General features: G+C 50.3%; 1 protein-coding gene across 4 annotated transcripts in view; it reads right to left on the bottom strand.

The window, feature by feature from the left end:
• The window catches only part of BABAM2 (BRISC and BRCA1 A complex member 2), a 177,084-nt gene that overhangs the window by 154,079 nt on the left and 3,177 nt on the right, over window positions 1–19,828 (bottom strand). For all 4 annotated transcript variants that reach the window (XM_075337923.1, XM_075337925.1, XM_075337926.1 and 1 more), the window contains exon 3: window positions 16,274–16,350. In XM_075337923.1, coding sequence (XP_075194038.1) covers window positions 16,274–16,350 — 77 coding nt within the window. The remainder of the gene's footprint in view (window positions 1–16,273; window positions 16,351–19,828) is intronic.

Genomic DNA, 19,828 nt, shown 5'->3' with positions numbered 1-19,828 from the left:
TGGCGACTGAGGAAGTCCGCTTCCCAGTTTTCTACGCCGGGGATGTGAACTGCGGAGATGGTGGAGGCCGTGGCTTCCACCCACATCAGAATCCGCCGGACTTCCTGGAAGGCTTGCCGACTGCGTGTCCCGCCTTGGTGGTTGATGTATGCCACCGCTGTGGAGTTGTCCGACTGAATTCGGATCTGCTTTCCTTCCAGCCACTGCTGGAAGGCTTGTAGGGCAAGATACACTGCCCTGATTTCCAGAACATTGATCTGAAGGGTGGACTCCTGCTGAGTCCACGTACCCTGAGCCCTGTGGTGGAGAAAAACTGCTCCCCACCCTGACAGACTCGCGTCTGTCGTGACCACCGCCCAGGATGGGGGTAGGAAGGACCTTCCCTGTGATAATGAGGTGGGAAGAAGCCACCATTGAAGAGAGTCCTTGGCCGTCTGGGAAAGGGAGACTTTCCTGTCTAAGGACGTCGACTTCCCGTCCCATTGGCGGAGAATGTCCCATTGAAGTGGGCGCAGATGAAACTGCGCAAACGGGACTGCCTCCATTGCTGCCACCATCTTCCCCAGGAAGTGCATGAGGCGTCTTAAGGGGTGCGACTGGCCTTGAAGGAGAGCCTGCACCCCTGTCTGTAGTGAACGCTGCTTGTCCATCGGAAGCTTCACTATCGCTGAGAGAGTATGAAACTCCATGCCAAGATACGTTAGTGATTGGGTCGGTGACAGATTTGACTTTGAAAAGTTGATGATCCACCCGAAAGTCTGGAGAGTCTCCAGCGCAACGTTCAGGCTGTGTTGGCATGCCTCTTGAGAGGGTGCCTTGACAAGTAGATCGTCCAAATAAGGGACCACCGAGTGTCCCTGAGAGTGCAAGACTGCTACCACTGCTGCCATGACCTTGGTGAAAACCCGTGGGGCTGTCGCCAGACCAAATGGCAGGGCTACGAACTGAAGGTGTTCGTCTCCTATAACGAAGCGTAGAAAACGCTGGTGCTCTGGAGCAATCGGCACGTGGAGATAAGCATCTTTGATGTCTATTGATGCTAGGAAATCTCCTTGAGACATCGAGGCAATGACGGAGCGGAGAGATTCCATCCGGAACCGCCTGGTTTTCACGTGCTTGTTGAGCAGTTTTAGGTCCAGAACAGGACGGAAAGAGCCGTCCTTTTTTGGCACCACAAACAGATTGGAGTAAAAACCTTGACCTCGTTCCTGAAGAGGAACAGGGATCACCACTCCTTCTGCCCTTAGAGAGCACACCGCCTGCAGAAGAGCATCGGCTCGGTCGGGATGTGGGGAAGTTCTGAAGAACCGAGGCGGAGGACGAGAACTGAACTCTATCCGGTACCCGTGAGACAAAATGTCTGTTACCCACCGGTCTTTGACCTGTGGCAGCCAAATGCCGCAAAAGCGGGAGAGCCTGCCACCGACCGAGGATGCGGAGAGAGGAGGCCGAAAGTCATGAGGCAGCCGGCTTGGAAGTGGTTCCTCCGGCTGCTTTCTTTGGGCGTGAGTGAGTCCGCCAGGAATCTGAGCTCCTCTGCTCCTTCTGAGTCCTTTTGGACGAGGAGAACTGGGCCCTGCCCGAACCTCGAAAGGACCGAAACCTCGACTGTCCCTTCCACTGTTGAGGTTTGCTTGATCTGGGCTGGGGTAAGGAAGAGTCCTTACCCTTGGACTGTTTAATGATTTCCGCCAATTGCTCACCAAACAGTCTGTCTCCAGGTAATGGCAAACTGGTTAAGCATTTTTTGGAAGCAGAATCTGCTTTCCATTCCTTTAACCATAATGCTCTGCGTAAAACCACAGAGTTGGCGGACGCCATTGACGTACGGCTGGTAGAGTCCAAGACCGCATTGATAGCGTAAGTCGCAAACGCAGACATTTGCGAGGTCAAGGACGCCACTTGCGGCACTGATGGACGTATGACAGAGTCCACCTGCGCCAGACCAGCTGAAATAGCTTGGAGTGCCCACACGGCTGCGAATGCTGGAGCAAACGACGCGCCGATAGCTTCATAGACAGATTTCAACCAAAGGTCCATCTGTCTGTCATTGGCATCTTTAAGTGAAGCCCCATCTTCCACTGCAACTATGGATCTAGCCGCAAGCCTGGAGATTGGGGGGTCCACCTTTGGACACTGGGTCCAGCGTTTGACCACGTCAGGGGGAAAGGGATAACGTGTATCCTTAAGGCGCTTGGAGAAACGCTTATCTGGATAAGCATGGTGTTTCTGGACTGCTTCTCTGAAGTCAGCGTGGTCCAGGAAAGTACTCAATTTACGTTTGGGATACCTGAAATGGAATTTCTCCTGCTGTGCTGCTGCCTCCTCCGCTGGAGGAGAAATATCCAGCAGTCTATTGATGGCCGCTATAAGATCATTCACCATGGCGTCACCATCAGGGGTATCCAGGTTGAGAGCAGTCTCAGGATTGGACTCCTGATCACCTAGTTCTGTCTCATCATACAGAGAATCCTCTCGCTGAGACCCTGACCAGTGTGATGACGCCGAGGGTCTCTCCCAGCGAGCTCGCTTAGGCTGCCTGGGACTGTCGTCCGAGTCAGAGCCTTCAGCCTGTGATGTCTGGGACCCCCTTGGAGCACGGATTAGTTCCAACTGAGGGGGACCGGGGAACATTGAATCAGCAGTGCCCATGGTCTGAGTGACCGGTCTGGACTGCAAAGTTTCTAGAATTTTTGTCATAGTCACAGACATCTTATCAGCAAAAACTGCAAACTCTGTCCGCGTCACCGGGGCAGGGTTCACAGGCGTCTCTGCCTGGGCCACTACTAGCATAGACTCCGGCTGACGAAGTGGCACAGGGACCGAACATTGCACACAATGGGGGTCAGTGGAACCTGCCGGTAGATCAGCCCCACATGCGGTACAGGCAGCATATGAAGCCCGTGCCTTGGCACCCTTGCTTTTTGCGGATGACATGCTGTTGTCTCCTCAGAGCAATATAGGGGTATAAGCCAAGAAGCGACCGTACAGTGCAATATATAGGTACAGACAAAAGTACACAAAACAACACTGTGGCACTAGTGGGGTCAGCACCGAGGTGCTGCTTACCGCCCGCTTAACAGCGGGTGTGTGGTCGCCAGAATCCCTTGTCTGGGTCTCCCAGGGCTATGTCCGTTCTCCAGCTCAGACTGCGTGCAGGAATGGCTGCCGGCGTCCTGTGAAGAGGGGCGGGCCGTGGGCGTGCTGCAGACAAAGAGCGGGAAACTGGCGTCCCACTGTGCCCAGTGAGAGGGCTGGAGTATGTAAATAAGACTCCAGCCCTCGGCGCTGACTATTGTACAGCGTCTCTCCCCTTCCCTGACTGACAGGGCTGGGGGCGGGAACGAAGCGTAACTAGGCCGCAGAAGCCGGGGACTAGATTTATAAGCGCTGCCGTCGTAAAAGCACGGTCGGCGCGAAGTCCCCGGCGCACCACAAGTCTCAGCCGCGCCGCAGTCACCATGGCGGCCGGCGCGGTAGTTCCCCACACATAAACACACTCAGCAAAGCTGCAGTGAGTATAACCCAAGCGCGCAGCGCTACTGTCCCCGGCGCACTAGAACACCCAGCAACGCTGGCGTGTGTCTGTGCCTGTCTGTACGGGGACACAGAGTACCTGAATGTTGCAGGGCCTTGTCCCTGACGGTACCCAGCTCCGTATCCAGCAGGATCTCCGGGTCTGTGGATGGAGCCCGGCCTCAGAGTCTGGAGGCCGGTAAGATCCCACTTCACCAGAGCCCTTCAGGGGGATGGGGAAGGAAAACAGCATGTGGGCTCCAGCCTCCGTACCCGCAATGGGTACCTCAACCTTAACAAACACCGCCGACAAAAGTGGGGTGAGAAGGGAGCATGCTGGGGGCCCTAGCATGGGCCCTCTTTTCTTCCATCCGATATAGTCAGCAGCTACTGCTGACTAAACAATGGAGCTATGCGTGGATGTCTGACCTCCTTCGCACAAAGCATAAAACTGAGCAGCCCGTGATCCCATGGGGGGTGTATAGCCAGAAGGGGAGGGGCCTTACACTTTTTAGTGTAGTGCTTTGTGTGGCCTCCGGAGGCAGTAGCTATACACCCAATCGTCTGGGTCTCCCAATGGAGCGCCGAAGAAAAGTAAATTCAGGCACGTTTTCCTACATACACTGATCCTTTCTGAAAAGCAGGGCTGTGGAGTCGGAGTAGGTGTTCATTTTGGTGGAGTCGGTATAAAATTCACCGACTCAGACTCCAAAAATCTATAATAAATTGGGTCCAGCGTGCAATGCAGAATGTGCTGAATATTTTTTCATAGGAATTTGGGAAAGTTATGAAATGTCCTATAAATGCTGTTCTATTCCTGATCTAGGGCCACATTCACACATTGCGTTTTTGCTGCGTTTTTTGAGGATACGTTTTTCAGCTGCAAAAGCAGATCAGCTTTTTATAAAACCGCATCACCTGAAAGGTTTCTGAGCTCATAAATAATGTATAGATAATAGCAAAAGCAGATTAGAAAAACCCCACAAACTGACTGCTCATTCTCTGTGAGGATCCTCACAACACACTGTGTCTGAATGTCCTATCTTGTCACCCATTGCAAGAAAAACTGTTACCAAGACACTGGCAGTAAAAGATACTAAAGCTCATCACAGCGGCCAGTTTCTCCAGGCCTTAGTGGAAAAAGTTCTGCAAGACTATGAACTCAAAAAAGAACAGGTTCTTGCTATTGTAACGCACAATGCTTTACACTTAAGTAGCATTAAATTGATGAATGAGAGGAATGAACAGCAGCTAGAAGAACATTTAGGATTCAGGATGTGTGAGATGGAGCCACAGCACTGTTCATGTAACTGAGGAACAAACAGATATTTCAACAGAAGAACAACAAAGAAGGGAATTTTGTTACTTACCGTAAATTCCTTTTCTTCTAGCTCCTATTGGGAGACCCAGACGATTGGGTGTATAGCACTGCCTCCGGAGGCCACACAAAGCATTACACTAAAAAGTGTAAGGCCCCTCCCCTTCTGGCTATACACCCCCAGTGGGATCACTGGCTCACCAGTTTTAGTGCAAAAGCAAGAAGGAGGAAAGCCAATAACTTGGTTAAACAAATTCACTCCGAGTAACATCGGAGAACTGAAAAACCGTTCAACATGAACAACATGTGTACCCGAAAAAACCCAAAAATCCCGAAGGACAACAGGGCGGGTGCTGGGTCTCCCAATAGGAGCTAGAAGAAAAGGAATTTACGGTAAGTAACAAAATTCCCTTCTTCTTCGTCGCTCCATTGGGAGACCCAGACGATTGGGACGTCCAAAAGCTGTCCCTGGGTGGGTAAATTAATACCTCAAGTTAGAGCTGCAAAACAGCTCTCCCCTACGAGGAGGCAACCGCCGCCTGCAGGACTCTTCTACCTAGGCTGGCGTCCGCCGAAGCGTAGGTATGCACCTGATAATGTTTGGTGAAAGTGTGCAGACTCGACCAGGTAGCTGCCTGGCACACCTGTTGAGCCGTAGCCTGGTGTCGTAATGCCCAGGACGCACCCACGGCTCTGGTAGAATGGGCCTTCAGCCCTGATGGAACCGGAAGCCCAGCAGAACGGTAGGCTTCAAGAATTGGTTCTTTGATCCATCGAGCCAGGGTGGCTTTGGAAGCCTGCGACCCTTTGCGCTTACCAGCGACAAGGACAAAGAGTGCATCGGAGCGGCGCAGGGGCGCCGTGCGGGAAATGTAGATTCTGAGTGCTCTCACCAGATCTAACAAATGTAAATTCTTCTCATACCGATGAACTGCATGAGGACAAAAAGAAGGCAAAGAGATATCCTGATTAAGATGAAAAGAGGATACCACCTTCGGGAGAAACTCCTGAATGGGGCGCAGCACTACCTTGTCCTGGTGGAAGACCAGGAAAGGAGCCTTGGATGACAGCGCTGCTAGCTCAGACACTCTCCGAAGAGATGTGATCGCTACCAGAAAAGCCACTTTCTGTGATAGTCTAGAAAGTGAAACCTCCCTCAGAGGCTCGAAGGGCGGCTTCTGGAGGGCCACTAGTACCCTGTTCAGATCCCATGGATCTAACGGCCGCTTGTACGGGGGTACGATATGACAAACCCCCTGCAGGAACGTGCGCACCTTAGGAAGCCGTGCTAGACGCTTTTGAAAAAAGACGGATAGCGCCGAGACTTGCCCTTTAAGGGAGCCGAGCGACAAACCTTTTTCTAACCCAGATTGCAGGAAAGAAAGAAAGGTAGGCAATGCAAAAGGCCAGGGAGACACTCCCTGAGCAGAGCACCAGGATAAGAATATCTTCCACGTTCTGTGGTAGATCTTAGCGGACGTGGGCTTCCTAGCCTGTCTCATGGTGGCAACGACCCCTTGGGACAATCCTGAAGACGTTAGGATCCAGGACTCAATGGCCACACAGTCAGGTTCAGGGCCGCAGAATTCCGATGGAAAAACGACCCTTGGGACAGTAAGTCTGGTCGGTCTGGTAGTGCCGACGGTTGGCCGACCGTGAGATGCCACAGATCCGGATACCACGCCCTCCTTGGCCAGTCTGGGGCGACGAGTATGACGCGGCTGCAGCCGGATCTGATCTTGCGTAGCACTCTGGGCAAGAGTGCCAGAGGTGGAAACACATAAGGGAGCCGGAACTGCGACCAATCTTGCACTAAGGCGTCTGCCGCCAGAGTTCTGTGATCGCGAGACCGTGCTATGAAGGTTGGGACCTTGTTGTTGTGCCTGGACGCCATTAGGTCGACGTCCGGCCTTCCCCAGCGGCTACAGATTTCCTGAAACACGTCCGGGTGAAGGGACCATTCCCCTGCGTCCATGCCCTGGCGACTGAGGAAGTCTGCTTCCCAGTTTTCTACGCCGGGGATGTGAACTGCGGATACGGTGGAGGCCGTGACTTCCACCCACGTCAGAATCCGCCGGACTTCCTGGAAGGCTTGCCGACTGCGTGTCCCTCCTTGGTGATTGATGTATGCCACCGCTGTGGAGTTGTCCGACTGAATTCGGATCTGCTTTCCTTCCAGCCACTGCTGGAAGGCTAGTAGGGCAAGATACACTGCTCTGATTTCCAGAACATGGATCTGAAGGGTGGACTCCTGCTGAGTCCACGTACCCTGAGCCCTGTGGTGGAGAAAGACTGCTCCCCACCCTGACAGACTCGCGTCTGTCGTGACTACCGCCCAAGACGGTGGTAGGAAGGATCTTCCCTGTGATAATGAGGTGGGAAGAAGCCACCATTGCAGAGAGTCCTTCCGAAAAGGATACTTTCCTGTTCAGGGATGTGGACTTCCCGTCCCATTGGCGGAGAATGTCCCAATAAGAGGACGCAGATGAAACTGCGCAAACGGAACCGCCTCCATTGCCGCCACCATCTTCCCGAGGAAGTGCATGAGGCGTCTTAAGGAGTGCGACTGACCTTGACGGAGAGTCTGCACCCCAGTCTGTAGTGACCGCTGCTTGTCCAGCGGAAGCTTCACTAGCGCTGACAGGGTATGAAACTCCATGCCAAGATACGTTAGTGATTGGGTCGGTGACAGGTTTGACTTTGAGAAGTCGATGATCCACCCGAACGTCTGGAGAGTCTCCAGCGCAACATTCAGGCTGAGTTGGCATGCCTCTTGAGAGGGTGCCTTGACAAGTAGATCGTCCAAGTAAGGGATCACAGAGTGTCCCTGTGAGTGCAAGACTGCTACCACTGCCGCCATGACCTTGGTGAACACCCGTGGGGTTGTCGCCAGACCGAATGGCAGAGCTACGAACTGAAGATGGTCGTCTCCCATCACGAAACGTAGAAAACATTGGTGCTCTGTAGCAATCGGCACGTGGAGATAAGCATCTTTGATGTCTATTGATGCTAGGAAATATCCTTGAGACATTGAGGCAATGACGGAGCGGAGGGTTTCATCCGGAACCGCCTGGCCTCCACGTGCTTGTTGAGCAGTTTTAGGTCCAGAACGGAACGGAAAGAGCCATCCTTTTTTGGCACCACAACCAGATTGGAGGAAAACCGTGTCTTGTTCCTGAAGAGGAACAGGGATTACCACTCCTTCTGCCTGCAGAAGAGCATCGGCTCGGTGGGGAGGTGGGGACGTTCTGAAGAATCGAGTCGGAGGACGAGAACAGAACTCTGTCCTGTGCACGTGGGCACAATGTCCCTCACCCACCGGTCTGTGACCTGTGGCAGCTAAATGTCGCCAAAGGCGAGCGAGTCTGCCATCAACCGCGGATGCGGAGAGATGAGAGAGCTGAGAGTCATGAGGAGACCGCCTTGGTAGCGGTTCCTCCGGCTGCCTTCCTTGGGCGTGATTGAGCCCCCGGAAACTGAGCCCCTCTGAGGCTTTTCAGCTCTTCTGGACGAGGACAATTGGGACCTGCCCGAGCTTGGGAAGGACCGAAACCTCGACTGTCCTTCCAGGACAGCATTAATAGGGTAAGTCGCAATGCAGACATTGCGAGGTTACGGACGCCCCTGCGGCACAAATGTACATATGCTCAAGACCAGCTGTGCAAGAACAGCTGAAAAGCTTAGGGTGCCCATACGGCTGTAAATGCCGGAGCAACCGACACGCCGATAGCCTCATAGACAGATTTGAACCAGAGTCCATCTGTCTGGCATCTTTAAGTGAAGTCCCATCTCCACTGCAACTATAGCTCTAGCCGCAAGCCTGGAGATTGGAGAATCCACCTTTGGACCCTGGGTCCCGCGCTTGACCACGTCAGGGGGAAAAGGATAACGTGTATCCTTAATACGTTTGGAGAAAACGCTTATCTGGTAAGCGTGGAGTTCCTGGACTGCTTCTCTGAAGTCAGCGTGGCCAGAAAAATACTCAATCTACGTTTGAGCTACTGAAATGGGACTTCTCCTGCTGTGAAGCTGACTCCTCCGCTGGGGGAGCTGAGGGAGAAAGATCCAACCTTCCATTGATGGACGCTATAGGATCATTCCTTATGGCGTCACCATCCGGTGTATCCGGATTGAGAGCGTTGTCAGGATCAAAGTCCTGATGAGCTACGTCTGCCTCATCATACAGAGAGCCTCCTGGGACCCCCCCCGGAGCACCGATTTTATTCCCAATGAGGGTGGCCAGGGAGCAATGATCCAGATTGCCCATGGCCTGTCCGGACTGCAAGTCTCTATCCCATTGCAACTCCATCCCTGTCCTTGGACAGGGTTGACAGGTGGTTCCTTTGGCCACGTCTAGTAGAGACCCCGGCTGACCAAGTGCTCCAGGGGAGCATTGCACACAATGGGGTTCAGTGCCGTGGAACAGTATCACATGCAGTAAAAACAGCATCGAAAGCCTGTGTTGCTTATATGCTGCTGCCGACTAGCCATCTAGGATATAGAGCCAATAATGGCGACCATACAATGCAATGTATAGCATACAAGCATAAAGTACAATGAACACTGCAGCACATGCAATACAAGCAGCATAGAAAGCCTGTGCCTTGGCACCCCTGCTTTTCTGCCGCTGTAGACTAGCCATCTAGGGGAATATAGCCCAGAATATCGACCATACAGTGCAATGTATAGCATAGAAACATAAGTACAAATGAACACTGCAACCCCTGCAATACAAGCAGCATAGAAAAAACCTGTGCCTCAGCACCCCTGCTTTTCTGCTGCTGTAGTCTAGTCATTCTAGGCGAAAATAGCCCAGACTAGCGACCGTACAGTGCAGTGTATAGCATACAAGCATAAATACACATGAACACTTCAGTACGTGCAATACAAGCAGCATAGAAAGCCTGTGCCTTAGCACCCCTGCTTTCCTGCTGCTGATGTGTCGCCATCTAAGAGGGCATATAGCCAAAGATAGCGACCTATGCAGTGTAAGCATAAAAATACTAATGGACAACTGCGGTATTTAGTGGGGTCAGCACTTCAGGTGCCGCTTACCGCCCGCCTATAAGCGGGTGTGTGGTCGCCCTAGTCCTGTGCCTGGTTGCCCAGAGTCCGATCTCTCAGCTCGGACTGCAGGAATGGCTGCCGGCGTCTTCTCCAGCTCGTGTGAGTAGGGGCGGGCCGTGGGCGTGCCCCCAAGTCAGAGCGGGAAACCGGCGTCCCACAGTGTCCAGTGAGAGGGCTGGAGCATGTAAATAAGGCTCCAGCCCTCGGCGCTGCTGATTGTACAGCGTCTCTCCCCTACCCTGATTGACAGGGTGGGGGCGGGAACGAAGCGGAGCTAGGCCGCAAAAGCCGGGGACTGGATTTATAAGCGCCGCCGCCGTAAAAGCGCGGTCGGCGCTAAGTCCCCGGCGCACTACAAGTCCCAGCCGCGCCGCCGCTCCCGGAGCGTCCGGCGCGGTAGTTCCCCATACATAAAGTCACTCAGCTAGGCTGCAGTGACTGTAACCCTTTACTGTCCCCGGCGCACTAGCACACCCAGCAAGTCTGGAGTGTGCTGTGCCTGTGTGTACGGGGACACAGAGTACCTGAATGTCGCAGGGCCTTGTCCCTGAACGGTACCCAGCTCCGTATCCAGCAGGTTCAATGGGTCTGTGGATGGAGCCCGGCCTCAGGGCTTTGGGGCCGGTAAGATCCCACTTCCTCAGAGCCCCTCAGGGGGATGTGGAAGGAAAACAGCATGTGGGCTCCAGCCGCCGTACCAGCAATAGGTACCTCAACCTTACAAACCACAAGTGGGGTGAGAAGGGAGCATGCTGGGGGCCGTATATGGGCCCTCTTTTCTTCCATCCGATATAGTCAGCAGCTACTGCTGACTAAACAGTGGAGCTATGCGTGGATGTCTGACCTCCTTCGCACAAAGCAGAAAACTGGTGAGCCAGTGATCCCACTGGGGGTGTATAGCCAGAAGGGGAGGGGCCTTACACTTTTTAGTGTAATGCTTTGTGTGGCCTCCGGAGGCAGTAGCTATACACCCCAATCGTCTGGGTCTCCCAATGGAGCGACGAAGAAATGTTACTTTAGGATTAGATGATCTTGTTGAAGCTGCTTCAAAACACTTTCCTATTTATCACATGCGCTGTGTTGTGCACACGCTGCAGCTGGCAATAAGAGAGAGTCTGCAAGAGGGACATGCTGGAAATCTGATTGGAAAAGTGAAGAAATTGGTTATTGCCGCCAGAACCCCTAAAATTGATTCCATCTTGAAGAGCTGGGAAAGGGGCAATTGTCGATCAAGCCACTCGGTGGTGCAGCACTTATTTAATGATTGAGCAATTGCTTGAACTAAAATCATTCCTTATAGATATGGCGAGCCCTCAGGTAAACCCTAAATGAAGTTCAATGGACACAGGTGGCTGAATTGAAGGAATTGCTTAATCACCCATTTACCGTGACTAAAAAATTACAAGCTGAGGATTTAGCTCCTGGCATTTTCATAAGGGAGTGGAAGAACTTGCTATTTTGCCTCTCCCAAAGAGGAGGTTTAATCGCAGATGGCATTTCTGCTTCAATGAAACGGAGAAAAAAAAGGGGAACCAGCACGATCTGAAATTGGCATGCATCATATAAAAAGTGAAAATTCACAAATTTATTCCAACTGTACTATAATAAAAAAAATGAGATTTTTAGCAAATAATTGATCAATTTTTTGAGCCACCCCTGCCAACGTCACGGCAAATCTCAATAGGGGGGTCCTACTCTACATTCTGTATTTCATGTGCCATGCGGCCTCCTAGATAAAGTTAAAAGCAGAACCATAATGGAGCACACATACCTGCAACCTGTATATAGCCGCTTCCATGTTGCAAAAAAGGCACTTGTGGATAGAGACCAGACCAGGTCCCAGCATGTGGAGCAAGCTCTACACATACCAGGACTATATCAGAACTGATCCTCCCAGTGTCAAACAGCAACCATTGATAAAGGCGGACCAGATCCAAGAATGGTGCTTAATTAGCATTGCCTGTGGAAAGGGGTGAGGTAACTGAGTCTGAACAGCTACCAACAGGAGGAATATATTGCAAGCCAAAATCAGGCGTGCATGGTATGGTGTTGGTCAGACACCAGATTTGTAGCATAACTACGGTCAAAACAGAGAAAAAAAGGGAACCAGCACGATCTGAAATTGGCATGCATCATATAAAAAGTGAAAATTCACAAATTTATTCCAACTGTACTATAATAAAAAAAATGAGATTTAGGAGGCCGCATGGCACATGAAATACAGAATGTAGAGTAGGACCCCCCTATTGAGATTTGCCGTGACGTTGGCAGGGGTGGCTCAAAAAATTGATCAATTATTTGCTAAAAATCTCATTTTTTTTTTTATTGTAGTACAGTTGGAATAAATCTGTGAATTTTCACTTTTTATATTATGCATGCCAATTTCAGATCATGCTGGCTCCCCTCTCTCTCTGTTTGGTCGTAGTTATGCTACAAATTCTGGTGGCCGGTCACCACCATGCCATGCATGCCTGATTTTGGTTTGCTATGTATTCCTCCTGTTGGTAGCTGTTCAGACTCAGTTACCTCACCCCTTTCCACAGGCAATGCTAATTAAGCACCATCTTGGATCTGGTCCGCCTTTATCAATGGTTGCTGTTTGGCACTGGGAGGATCAGTTCTGATATAGTCCTGGTATGGTGCAGAGCTTGCTCCACATGCTGGGACCTGGGCTGGTCTCTATCCACAAGTGCCTTTTTTGCAACATAGAAGCGGTTATATACAGGTTACAGGTATGTGTGCTCTATTATGGTTCTGCTTTTAACTTTATCTAGGAGGCCGCATGGCACATGAAATACAGAATGTAGAGTAGGACCCCCCTATTGAAATTTGCCGTGACGTTGGCAGGGGTGGCTCAAAAAATTGATCAATTATTTGCTAAAAATCTCATTTTTTTTTTTTTATTGTAGTACAGTTGGAATAAATCTGTGAATTTTCACTTTTTATATTATGCATGCCAATTTCAGATCATGCTGGCTCCCCTCTCTTTCAATGAAACGGAGAGAGACACAGCTATTGGAAAATAAAATTCTTCTGGCAGCTGTTTATGTGGCCCCAAGTCATCGTATACTGCTTGATGATCAACAGCTTACTAAAGGGAAAGAAGCTTTGAGTGAGGTAGCAGCTAAGATGAGCGGCTACAGGACTGCCAGGCGGAAGAGGACTTGGGTCCTGACAGTGCTACCGCTGCCGTATCTTCATCCTCATCAGATGAGGAGTTTAACTTTGACAAGTATTTGGATGACATTGAGCAGGCAAAGGAAAAAGATTTCACTCCGTCTCCTATAGCAGCAGATTGACCAGATTTCAGCAAAATTTGTCACTTGCTCTCAAAGAAATAAAAAAATTCATCCGTTCATCAAAACTGACTGAGCACGAGGCAATTCCTCTATACCCGGAAATTGTTAGAGATGTTTCCCATGTGGTTACGGCTTTGCCTCCAACCCAAGTTACTGTAGGGAGGGTGTTCTCCAGCCTTAACATTATTAGGTCAGATTTGAGGTCATCTGCGAAGGAGGATCTGATGGAGGCCGTTCTATTTCTTACAACAAATTCATGGACTGCACAAATGGTATTTACTATGGTTTTGCTGAAAACTGTTTTTTGCCACTTACATAGTGTATTAAATAATGTTTATATATATATATATATATATATATATATATATATATATATATATATATATATATACACAGAGTACATACAATATACTGTATATACATACCATATTTTTCGGACTATAAGATGCACTTTTTTACCCCCATATGTTGGGGGAAAGTGGGGGGGTCTTATGGTCTGAATGTGGCTGCAGGGAATGAGGGTGCTGCGGTGGAGCGGGTCATCGGCGGTACGAGCAGGCTGTAGCAGCGCCTGCCGTGACCTCGTGGGCCCGCTCATTTAATATGCGCACCCATCATCCCGCCCATCATCTCTCAGCGCTGAAGTCGGCGCTGACAGGTGGGCAGGGTGATGGGCGGGGAATGCGCGCATATTAAACAGCCAGCCCGCATGATCACCCCTGGCAACTACAGCCTGGAGTGATCATGTGCGGCTGTATTCACTGCCCCCAGCGCATCATCATCAGCGCGGCGGGCAGTGAATCAGTATAACTCACCAGCCACGATCCCTGCAGCACCGCGATGTCCTTCTGTCTGTGCCGGAGACTAGCGGTGCGCACAGCGATGACGTCATCGCTGTGCGCACGTGTCCACACACAGCCGCGGCCAGCACAGACAGGAGGACATCGCGGTGCTACAGGGATCGTGGCCGGCTCCACACTCCAGAGGCGCTGCTGCTGACACAGACGGAGGAGGAGGGAGTGAGGTAAGGCGAGTATAAACGTTTATTTTTTTTTATGTGCCACAGGATGCGGGGTATATAGCAGGATGGGGGTATATCATGAGCAGGATGGGGGTATATCATGAGCAGGATGGGGGTATATCATGAGCAGGATGGGGGTATATCATGAGCAGGATGGGGGTATATTATGAGCAGGATGGGGGTATATTATGAGCAGGATGGGGGTATATGAGAAGGATGGGGGTATATGAGAAGGATGGGGGTATTTGAGCAGGATGGGGGTATTTGAGCAGGATGGGGGTATTTGAGCAGGATGGGGGTATTTGAGCAGGATGGGGGTATTTGAGCAGGATGGGGGTATTTGAGCAGGATGGGGGTATTTGAGCAGGATGGGGGTATTTGAGCAGGATGGGGGTATTTGAGCAGGATGGGGGTATTTGAGCAGGATGGGGGTATTTGAGCAGGATGGGGGTATTTGAGCAGGATGGGGGTATATGAGCAGGATGGGGGTATATGAGCAGGATGGGGGTATATGAGCAGGATGGGGGTATTTGAGCAGGATGGGGGTATTTGAGCAGGATGGGGGTATTTGAGCAGGATGGGGGTATTTGAGCAGGATGGGGGTATTTGAGCAGGATGGGGGTATATGAGCAGGATGGGGGTATATGAGCAGGATGGGGGTATATGAGCAGGATGGGGGTATATGAGCAGGATGGGGGTATGGGAGCAGGATGGGGGTATGGGAGCAGGATGGGGGGTATAGGAGCAGGATGGGGGTATATGAGCAGGATGGGGGTATATGAGCAGGATGGGGGTATGAGCAGGATGGGGGTATATGAGAAGGATGGGGGTATATGAGAAGGATGGGGGTATATGAGAAGGATGGGGGTATATGAGCAGGATGGGGGTATATTATGAGCAGGATGGGGGTATATTATGAGCAGGATGGGGGTATATTATGAGCAGGATGGGGGTATATTATGAGCAGGATGGGGGTATATTATAAGCAGGATGGGGGTATATTATGAGCAGGATGGGGGTATAGAGCAGGATGGGGGTATAGAGCAGGATGGGGGTATAGAGCAGGATGGGGTATAGAGCAGGATGGGGGTATAGAGCAGGATGGGGGTATAGAGCAGGATGGGGGTATAGAGCAGGATGGGGGTATAGAGCAGGATGGGGGTATAGAGCAGGATGGGGGTATAGAGCAGGATGGGGGTATAGAGCAGGATGGGGGTATAGAGCAGGATGGGGGTATAGAGCAGGATGGGGGTATAGAGCAGGATGGGGGTATAGAGCAGGATGGGGGTATAGAGCAGGATGGGGCCATATGCCAAGATGGGGTATATAGCAGGATGCGGCCATATGCCCGGATGACGGTATATAGCAGGATGTGGGCTATACCAGGATGAGGGACATATACTGTATATACAAGGCAGGAGGATCATTACCAGGATGGGGTACCTTAGTAGAGAATTTTGGGGACATTACCCCCATAACAGTGTCAGCAGCAGATCCTCGCCCCATAACAGTGTGTCATGACCACATTTTTTGCTTAAAATTTTATTTTTCTATTTTCCTCCTCTAAAACCAGGGTGCGTCTTACAGTCCGAAAAATACGGTATATGTACATTATATATATTACATGGTGTATTACATATTTACAATTTATTACAGTTTTTTGTGTTCTAAAGTTGTATCCAATAAATATATTTTATGTTCTGTCTAAATATCTTGATTATTGTATCATAAAAAATATTAAATTGTCTGATGTTCACATTGTACAATACATTCTTCACTTATATATAAGCAATATATGTGGGAGTCGGAGTCGGTGTTAGGGAAATTGAGGAGGAGTCGGAGTGGCAGGTTTGGCTTACTGACTCCACAGCCCTGCTGATAAGTGGCCTCACTGCCAAACTGTTCTACACCTGGATAGCTAAAGTGCCCAGGGACACCCCATTGAGTCACCACCGATCCATGATCCGCTCTGCTACGTCGGGCGCCTTATTGGGCCAAATTTCTGCTTGATTTTTATATAACGAGCGACCCTCATATGAGGCAGGTACTCACACTTCAGTGTCTCCCCGGCATACGGTATGTGGAGCTTGAAGCGATCACAGCTGGGTCCGGGGGTCAGGGGGGTGCAGCTAAAGGAAAAAAAAAAGTCAGTGATAGCAAAATGACCGAACCCACAGACCACAGCCGCACAATGCAAACTGAGCGATGATGATGATGTGATAATTTATAATAGTATTCATTTATATAGCGCTATTAATTCCACAGCGCTTTACATACATTTACAACACTGTCCCCATTGGGGCTCACAATCTAGAGTCCCTGTCTGTATGTCTTTGGAGTGTGGGAGGAAACCGTTGGAAACCCACACAAACACAGGGAGAACATACAAACTACTTGCAGATGTCGTCCTTGGTGCGATTTGAACCCAGGACCCCAGCTCTGCAAGACTGCAGTGCTAACCAATGAGCCACTACAAGACTGCAGTGCTAACCACTGAGCCACCACAAGACTGCAGTGCTAACCACTGAGCCCCCACAAGACTGCAGTGCTAACCACTGAGCCACCACAAGACTCCAGTGCTAACCACTGAGCCCCCACAAGACTGCAGTGCTAACCACTGAGCCCCCACAAGACTGCAGTGCTAACCACTGAGCCCCCACAAGACTGCAGTGCTAACCACTGAGCCCCCACAAGACTGCAGTGCTAACCACTGAGCCACTACAAGACTGCAGTGCTAACCACTGAGCCACCACAAGACTGCAGTGCTAACCACTGAGCCACCACAAGACTGCAGTGTTAACCACTGAGCCACCGTGCCGCCCGTGATCACGATTTCTGAAAGAACAATAGGATCTCTCCTTACTGCCGGTGAAAGGAAACAGTCAGCGCTTACATCCAGAGGCGGAAACCTGAGGAATAAGGATCCCTGCAAGAGACGGCAGAGATACTCTGCACCCAGCTGTGCAGCAGAGTTACCGGCAGGGGACGATCAGGGAAGGTCTCAGTGATGGCCGCGGTCAGTATTAGAGACTATTAATGATTGCTCAGTGCAGGAGTATGACATTACATGTCAGACCGCTACTGTGCACTCTCAGTCTCTGCAGCGTCAGGTCCTCCCCTCTCACAGGCACAGAGATACTGCAGCCGCATCCCCCTCCTCCCACTTTATCTTCTATTCACGATTATTGCCTTTTTTGGGGGATAATTTTTAAACCAGGCGACATACAAAGAACATCACAATAGAAGAATGGCCACTTCTAACCCGACCCAAAGTCATCGCACCTGACGATCCAGCATTTTGCTGTGCTGTATACAGAGGCCAATAACAGACGATGAGCGCGCTCCTGAAAGCTTCACCCCCGACCATTCGCAGTGTGTGCAGTCACCAGTATTATGGTGGCACATGGTCTGTGTGGGCAGCGTTACAGATCTTACACTAAACCCCAGGACAAAAACATCAACAAAAAGGAGCAAAAATTCACCTTAAGCCGCATGCACATGTGGCGTATTTTCAGAGAATTTTGTTTGGCGGTGGATGTGGTTCAGCAGCATGATATATGAGGGGCTGCTGATAAGTGTTTGGCTTTACCCAGAAAGAAACGAGATAGGATGATGAAACTTTCCATTTCTTCCACATACTCTCCACTGATGACAATACACTTCTTACATCGGTATTCCATGTTCTGTAAGCCGAGCAAAAAGAAGGATTTCGGTTGTGCCTCAAACTAGGCATCCGTAGCAGCCAGGGCATCAGAAATGGTGTGAAATTTGGTCCCTTGAGGTGTTTCTTCAGGTTTGGAAACAAATGATAGTCGGAGGGAGCTAGATCTGGTGCTAAGGTGGGTGGTCAACCAGCTGGAAGCCCGGCTCTGCCAGTTTTGCCGTGGTTGCTTGTGCAGTGTGAATGGAGGCGTTGTCTTGCAGGGATAAGATTCCTTTGGACAGCTTGCCGCACCTTTTTTCCTTCAGAGCTGCCTTCAATTGGTCCAAAAGTTCAATGTAATACCTTGCATTGATGGTGGAACCCTTTTGAAGGTAGTCCACTAGCAGCACTCCCTCTTTATCCCAGAACACAGACACCATCACCTTAGTGGCTGATTTTTGCACCCTTCTTTGGATAAGGAGAACCACTGTGCCTCCACTCTTTTCACTGCTCCTTGTTTTCAGGGTCAGACAAATAAATCCAGGTCTCATCCATAGTGACCAGTCGATCCAGGAAGATCTTATCAGTCCAGAAACACTGACAAATGGAGCGGGAAGTCTTCACTCGCTGCTTCTCTGATCTGTTGTAAGACATTTGTGGACCCACTTTGCAGAAGCTTCTTCATGTCCAAATGTTCATGGAGAATGACACAAACACGATCACGGGAAATCCCCATGATGTCTGCTATTGCTTTAGATGAAATTGGTGGATTCTCCAGTATGAGGCTGTGCACAACATCGACGAAGTCCGGAACAACAACCACTCTCGGGTGTCCAGGACGTTCCTCATCATTGGGGCTGAAGTGGCCCGGTTTACATTTGGCAACCCAGTTCTTACCTGTGGAATATGAGGGGCATTGATCCCCCAATGTCTGCGACATATCACCACGAATATCCTTTGCGGGCTTTCCTTGCAGAAATAAGAATTGTACCCTCCTCTGCTCTCAGTTGCTGTGAATATCGCATTAGACTCCGCCATGTTGTTTTCCCGCGTGCGTAGAACACTGTTGCCATAAGCAACAAACGCAACATTTTGAAAACACATATTAGACACATAAGGATTTCATGGGATGTAACATTCGTTACCATAGAAACAAAAAAAGATCACAAAGCCAAAGACTTATCAGCAGCCCCTCGTAGATCCAGATTGTTCAATTGAGATTGGAAAAAAAAAAAAAAAAATCACACCGAGTATAAATTGACATTTAGAGGTTGATTCATGAAAGCTTTTTCGCCAGATGTTTGGGCAGAAAAATCTTTGCAAACTTGCACTTTTTTGCGAAGTTATGCAAAAAAAAAAAACCAAAAAAACAAAAACGACTTTTGGTGCCATTGTCGTCCTGTTCCAACAAAATGGGTGGTGCTGGGTCACAACAGGGGCGGGGGAGCAATGCTCATTAAAGTCAGGCCGGGTTCAGACGTCCGTGTTTTAGGTACGTGTAACATCCGTTTTTAACACGGATGTCACACGTACCCATGTTACCCTATTGTGCACTCTCACACGGCCGTGTTTTCACACGCTATTTCACACGGAGACGTGCCCGTTTTTTCTCCGGCAGCACGGATGTCACACGGACCGCACACTGATGTGATCCGTGTGACACGTACCGGAGAAAACACGGGTTTTTAAATAACAAGATTTTCTATGTTTGCCTGTTCCAGCGATGCTGTCTCCGGCTCTGCTGCCTCCCGCTCCTGACCCCCGCTCATTATTTTCATTGATTATTCACTGCAGTGAGCAGCTGGGAGCAGGGGCATCACGGTGACAGCGAAGACGAGGACAGCACCGCCGAGGACAGCATCGCTGGGGACATCGCTAGTGACAAGTGAGTATCCTGCCAGCACTGTGTGTGCAGGGACGTCCAAGAGGTCATTGGATTTCACAATGAACTCTGATGACCTCCT

This window comes from Anomaloglossus baeobatrachus, chromosome 3 (genome assembly GCF_048569485.1).
Source record: "Anomaloglossus baeobatrachus isolate aAnoBae1 chromosome 3, aAnoBae1.hap1, whole genome shotgun sequence".
Classification (NCBI taxonomy): domain Eukaryota; kingdom Metazoa; phylum Chordata; class Amphibia; order Anura; family Aromobatidae; genus Anomaloglossus; species Anomaloglossus baeobatrachus.
This window is presented reverse-complemented; position numbering and strand designations above follow the sequence as displayed.